The 7,500-nt window shown below is 37.7% G+C and overlaps 1 protein-coding gene across 1 annotated transcript in view; it reads right to left on the reverse strand.

Annotated features, from left to right (window-relative positions):
- Positions 1 to 7,500, reverse strand: part of LOC107666743 (zinc finger protein ZFPM2-like) — a 184,956-nt gene that overhangs the window by 67,553 nt on the left and 109,903 nt on the right. Inside the window, exon 5 of the mRNA XM_016458176.1 lies at positions 3,412 to 3,523. Within this exon, the coding sequence (XP_016313662.1) occupies positions 3,412 to 3,523 (112 nt within the window). The remainder of the gene's footprint in view (positions 1 to 3,411; positions 3,524 to 7,500) is intronic.

Consider the following 7,500-nt stretch of genomic DNA (forward strand, 5'->3'; position numbering starts at 1 on the left):
CGAGACGTTACATCCGAAAAGCATTTTAGATTACCAAAGTGATTACTTTGACTTTTAATGTAATTTCTTAATTTAATATTTAAGTAAACAGTTTGGGGATTTTAACCAATAAGGCAACTGATTCTCTGTTGAAAAAACAAAAACTGCGTGCAGCAGCCTGTTCATTTAGCAACTTGTAGTGAGAGTGCATACGCTCATCGTCACGACGCAACAGAAAGCCATTCGCATAATGCATTTCTCTCGTGGAAATACAAAGACTATTTTACTTATAAATCTGAAAAATGACGTAACATCTCAGTGCAGTGCAATCTATGCCCAAGTTACCTGCGACAAAACTTCTATCAGCATCGAAGGATTCAACGTCTAATCTGAAAAAGCATATTGAGGGAAGTTGTTATTTTTTCTATTTTCTCATATTTTGAGTGTTGAATGGTTATCATTATGTTTAATATTTCTAAGAATTTAATTGAAAAATTACAACGAATTCTCCTAGAATTCACACATTGCATTCAGTTAACAGATCCATACGAATCATGCATGAAATAAAAGTTTATAAAGTCAAACGATAGCTTTGTGTGCTTTACAGATGAACTTGAAGTCTTTGTTCATTCGAAATGTTCAAGAATAGATCACCTTTGGCGCGGTATTGCGAGTTCATGATCCGATTCGTGAACAGATGATTCTTTGGATTCAATCTTTTAAATTAATCATTTATTTTGTTTAATGAAACCAGTGTGGATGGTTCACATTAAACGGGATAGATCTGGGGTGTGTTTCCCAAAAGCATCGTTAGCGAACTGTGTTTGTTAAATTACATTGAACTATAACGACATTAAGTTACATGCGACCGTAGTTGCTTTGGGAAACAAGGCCCGTCAATATTGACTCAGCGATTCTTTTGTGCCGATCGCTTCTCCACAGAGAGGATTATCAGTGAAGTAATCACTTAAAGTTTGGTCCATTCATTAAACAAATCTATTGTATAACTTGGAGAACTGTGCCAGTTGTTTTGGCTACTTTTATGTTATGTTTGGTGTGTTTGGATTCGTTTTGAAGTTTGGAATGCGGCATGAAACAGCACGGAATCCCATTCATTGTATTCAATTTGAATTTATATTGATTGGTAGATTTAAACGACACAAATTTTTGTTGTTGTTCATAGAAATGCTGTGGAAAACTGATGTTGTTAAAAATAAAATGCAAGGAAAACGCAATTCTTATGACTGGTAGATGTCACTTTTATTTAGAGTTGGAAAATATAAAAACAAGACATTAATATGTTCCTTTGTGCATAGCTTAAGTATTTAAAAGTATTCTACAGTATTTAGATTAAGTTACTAAACCGGAGTAATCTAACGAAATACATTACTGATTACTTTTTAAAGCATGTATTTTGTAATCTGTAGTGAAATACATTTTAAAAGTACCTTCCCAGCCCTGTTTATACGTGCACCTCAATGTAATATAGCAATCAAAGCATGCGTTCATAAAGAACAACACTTTAATTGGTCATGTCAGCATGCTTCCCTTACAAAAATGTATAATGGACACCACAGTTTCTGCTAAAATACAATAGCGACTGCTTGCTAGGCTAATGACTGAAATTAGCCAAATTACCTTGCTAACACCTCAGCTAATACCTATTACCTTGTTAAGAAGAGTTGTTGAGAGACTTACTGGATGAGAAAAATAATCTGTTGAAACACTGATGGAATCAAGCCAAAATAATGACCACAAACAACACTCTAGCAACTACCCGGCAACCCCCTGACAACCACCAACAACAACCCTAGCAACCAACAACCCTAGCAACCATGCAGCAATGCTGACCAAACCCAAAACAGCTTACAAACAGAGTGACACATTTTCCTCAGACAATATAGTTGTTTCTACAGTAAAACTGTGTTCATGTGCTATTAGCTACTATCACATCAGCAAAACATGAAATTGTAATGACAATTTTATTGTAAATGTAACCTACATTTTTACAAAACTCCAAAAACATACCTATACATACAGTTTCCAGCTGAAATGAACACTAATGGCAGTAAAACACCAACAACTTTTATTCCTGTTGACACAAATTATGATTACAGGGCAGATTATCTATTAATAAATGTATTTTTGAGCAGTTTCTTGCATTGCATGTTATGACCTCAAAACAGTTTTACCATAGTGCATTATTTGTAATACATTTTGATGTTTGCATCACAAAACCAGCTACATATGCATTGTTTTTCCGACATAGTAAACTTGCTCGGCAGCCCACCTGCTACAGCACAGCACTTATGATGCGGAGCATCAGGTATGAATCTTGTGAAAAACTAAAATGGCATGGTTGCTTTATCAAATCCATTTTTACCCCAGGTTTGCTTTTGGTAACACTGTTGGTTAGGTTTAGGTTGGGTTTTAGTACAGGACAGGTGGTTCTTAATAAAAACACCTGTAATATAAAACGTAATAAATGTAATAAAAACACCTGTTTTGGATAAAATTGAACACTTTTTTTAGTGCCATTCACTGGATATTTCACTTTGAAATTGATGCAAAACGTGCAAGAAGCAATGTAATATCATTTTGCAGAAATGTCACCACAGGCACGCATTCCAATGAGCCTGGATTGGAATTTATTCTGATTTTACAGTAATAATAACTGTTGAAATTATAGTATTCTGGTGGAATACTAAGAGGTGTAACGTGTTGCTACCTGTAGCTGTGTATTCTCACTCATATTGTGTGAAGTTTAGACAGCATGGATGGGTTATTAGATCTTAATGTTGCGTTTGAAGTCCAGATGATTTGCTACATGTGCGCAGCTTGATGCTTGAAGAAACGCGCGTGAATCACTGACGCCTTTGGGCCATCCGCTGTTGAAATGCATTTGGAAACACGGAAAATAATGTCAACAAAGCAAATGTCAGCGAATGACATTTGTCATAGCAAAACCACAATGACCTGTGACCTCACGACCTTACATTACAAATCCCACCGCTAATAGATGTAAGAGACATGGGAACTGAAGCCACGCCAAACATCTCTGAGCATTAGCTGTACACACACACACACACACACACACACACACACACACACAAAAAAAAAGACTGACGCCTTTGGGCCATCCGCTGTTGAAATGCATTTGGAAACACGGAAAATAATGTCAACAAAGCAAATGTCAGCGAATGACATTTGTCATAGCAAAACCACAATGACCTGTGACCTCACGACCTTACATTACAAATCCCACCGCTAATAGATGTAAGAGACATGGGAACTGAAGCCACGCCAAACATCTCTGAGCATTAGCTGTACACACACGCGCGGGTCAAACTGGAAAGAAAGAAAAGAGATGCAGATAGCGGAAGTGTGCGGTGCTGGTGTGTTTGGTACAGGGCAGATAAAGCGTCCTCTTACCTTTGCTGTAAACCACACAGTTGTTCTTGTTGTCGTCTGTTCCCTGCCAAGTCACATCCAGCAGCCACCTGGGGCCTGCATTCAGCACCAGCGGGACGTGCAGCTTCATCTTCTGCAGTGGTGGAGATAACACACACACACACACACACACACACACACACACACACACATCATTAGTTTATTTGGGGACAATTTAGCAACAAGCTCATAAGCACGAGGAACTTTATGATTTTCAGCAGGGCACAACAATAAAGATTATATGTTTAATTCAGATTTTTTTTCTTACACTTCCAACACGGAGTATCGGTTTTGGGTCAGTTAATGACCCTTGAATTAACATGCATTGATCTTGTACATCATTTTTTTTTAATGAAATGCAAATGTTTTCTGTGATGTATTCTACAATGTTGTTGTAAATTCTGCTCATTTATCACCAAGATTACTATACATTTTCTGTTATTTATTAACTAATATTTAGTTTTGTTAAATGTCGAAAAATGAGTGATTGTCTTGAAAACATCAGTAAGAATGTGTTTAGCTGTATTATTTCCAGCTAGTTGCACACAATAAAAATAAAATAAAAACCTTACAATTTGAGGATGAAAAATAAAAACTGATCATTCTTTGATGGTGGGGAACTATAGATTTTATAAATATATTCTAGAGACATATTTTCTTATGTGTAAATGTCAGTATGTTCAATACATTTTTCAAAAATTAAATTTCAGCAAGGCTGAATTAAGAGATCGGAGTAATGGCTACTGAAAATTCACCTTTGCATCACATTAATAAATTACATGTTAAAATGAATTACAATGAAAAATAGTTATTTTAAATTGTAATAATATTAATGTTACTGTTTTCACTGTATTCTAGTTCAAAAACATGAAGCCTTGAGAGTATAAGACACTTCTTTCAAATCATTAAAAAAGGGGTCATATGATGCGATTTCAAGTTTTCCTTTCTCTTTGGAGTGTTACAAGCTGTTCGTGCGTGCGTGCGTCCGTGTGTGTGTGAGAGAGAGAGAGCGTGCGAGAGAGAGAGAGAGAGAGAGACAGCGTCACATCACAGTAGAGTCAGCTGTCTTAATCGCGGCTTGTGTACTGCATCATTACTGTGTCTGTTCCCCTTTCGGGCTTGAACTGATGGTAAAACTAATGACATTATTTACTGTCTTTACATTTATTTTGAAAGCTGAAGCTGCGATTATGGTAAGGGGCGTTACATTTCCGACGAGTGCTTGCGGTGTTCGGCCAATCACAATGCACTGGGTCAGCTGGCCAATCAGAGCAGACTGCGCTTGTCAAAGGAGGGGACTTCCGAACGAAGCGTTTGAGAGAGGCGGGGCATAGAGGACCTACAATAATGTACAGTATTTGAAAAATAATGTGTTTTTTGAACATTAAAGCATGTCAACATATTCTGTTACACCAAATACACAAAATAATGATCTTTAAAAAAGCTTACAGACCCTAAACTTTTGGTTTAAGTCACCATGATTTGCAATAACAACATTTAATACATCATAGAAATCCAAATATTTTACTGTACGTTTTTGCAAAGTGTACAAAAAAAAATGGCCATCATTATTGTTAAGACTTGGGAATAAAGGGAATGAACATAAAACTGAACCGTTTTAGAATAGACCAAAGAATAAGACAACCAGTCTGTCCTGTGGATGAGAAGAGGAGAATTCTGGGATATATATATGCACACATGATGAGAAGTGACACTGAAGCTCAGGCAGTTTCTAGAGTTTAATGGTGTGTTCAGTATCAATAACCTCTCCACTAGCCTAGCGTCCTCTCATTTAACTCTGGAGAGTGTGGAATTATCAGCCCGAATTTTTCCCAACGATCCAGTTTCTGATCTCTCCGATTACGGCCTGATCTCAGGTGCCTGGGAATAGCAAAAAGAATGCAGACGGCTTTCGGCGAGGAGAAGGCGAGCGTTCAGGACTGAACTTTGGCCACATTGTGCCTCCCTATCGCCACCATCTCACTATTTCCTGCGACGGGCCCAGAAGAATTTAAAGAATCAGTATCCATTTCAAAGGCCGATGGAGGTTACGTTTTTATAATGCTCCGGCAAATTATTCCGAATGTGTAACGTCATTTTTCTTTTCTGGCCGGGGTCGAAACGCGCTGCTTTAAGTTCTATCTATAAGGTGAAAGCAGTAAGATAGAGAAAAGCTACTAAAATGCACTCGCACCCTTTTTGTGGAGAAAGGGCCGCTGCTGCTGCCCGGCTGTTCTCTATGCCAATTTTTTTCTATTTCATTTTTCAAATGGCTTTTTTTAAAGGCCAATGAAAGCCTAGAGAACATCATCTCCTCACTCCGAGGCAGGATTGGTAGAGATCTTGGACAGCTGTTACAGTAGCCCATTACTGGCAGGCAAAATGTCTGTCTTTCTGGGCCATTAGACGTGACGCCCCAGGCACACCTTCATTAGAGTGCAGCAGAAATAGTTCAGCTAAGTGAAAATGGGCTGGAGTCCCTCTCAGGCGCCTCACGTGACATCATTTCCTTTCCCGAGGCCACATCCCCTGCAAGTGCTGAGCTATTGCGATTTGCTCCAGCAAAGTATGCATTTGTGACAGATAAAATGTCAGAAACACACTGTCAAACTATATGTGAGAAGGAAGTGTTGCTCAGTGGTTGCTCTTTCAAACGCTCATTTAAGCATCAACTTTGTTACAGATTATATTCTTTAGAAGAAATAACAGACAGCATATACAATTATACAATTATTGTGGGTGGCAAAGTTCAGATCATGAGAGAATTTAAAGAGAATCTACTGAGAAATATTTGCGTTAATAAATGAAGATCTCTCAAATTTGACTGCAGATTTGCTAAAAATAAAGGTTCCATGAAGAACCTTTAATGTTCCATTGCACAAAAGGTTCTTCATAGTGGAAAAAAGGTCCAAGAGATTATTAAAATGGTCTTCACACTATAAAAAGGGTAATTCAAGAACCTTGCACTCATGGCTCTTCTATGGCATTGCTGGGAAACCCCCCTTTCGAAACCTTTAAGGTCTTTGGACACTGAGTCCGAAATTCTCGGACGTTAAAAAATAAATACGACCTCACGTTGTGTCAATCACATTTACACACTGCCTCCGAAACTTTCGTCTGTCATAAAAAAAATTCGGATCAGGTTCGATTTTCTGTGTTTTTGCATCCATAGTAAGCATTTTGATAGGAAAGGATCACAAATACGAAAAAAAAATAAATGAAAAAACGCATACGAAAATTTCAGACTCGGTGCAAGGACCTTTACTCTTCAAAATAAAATGTCTTTATTGGTGTTGATGGTTCCATGAAGAACCTTTAACATCCATGGAAACTTTCCATTGCATAAAAAGTTGTTACAGTGGAAAAAGGTTCTTTAGATTATTAAAATGTTCTTCACACTAAGAAAAAAAAGTTATTTTAAGAACTTTTTACTGAAAGGTTCTTTATGGAACTCACAATGGTTCTTCTGTCATCGCTGCAAAAACCCCATTCTGGAAACTATATTTTTAAGAGTAGTATCTCACAATTTGAAACAGAGGGGAGAAACTCACAAAATAGTTACTTGTGAGATTACAAACATCATTTTCTCAACAGACGCAGGAATCTTGAGAAAAGTCTTAATTTGCTCTCCATTTAATTTAGAAGAAACAAATGACATATTAAAAGATTTTCATGATTTTTATCCATTTGCTGTCCATCTAATTTAGGAGAAACAATTGAGATGATTTCAAAATTCTTTCAGTAAAGCCTTGTCGTAAAGGGTGTTTTGACCCTCCCCTGGCAGTCTCACCCACCTGGATGTCTACGTGGCCGTCTTTCCCCACGCTGGCAGTGAGACAGAGAACCCTCGGACATTTAACACTGCTCCCATTTCACATCTCAAATTAGCCATACAATAACGCCTTATATCCAGGCTGACCTGAGAATTTTACAGGCCTGTCAAAGAGCACCGGAGACCGTCTGATTGTTGCCACGACAACTATCTAAAATGAGAATCGGATTAACCCTTTCTCTGATCCCCACCGTCTGGAATCATCTCTTATTCAGAAGCAAAGGTCTGCCTGGTCTGCC

Source organism: Sinocyclocheilus anshuiensis, unplaced genomic scaffold (assembly GCF_001515605.1).
Source record: "Sinocyclocheilus anshuiensis isolate Anshui unplaced genomic scaffold, SAMN03320099.WGS_v1.1 scaffold267, whole genome shotgun sequence".
Classification (NCBI taxonomy): Eukaryota; Metazoa; Chordata; class Actinopteri; order Cypriniformes; family Cyprinidae; genus Sinocyclocheilus; species Sinocyclocheilus anshuiensis.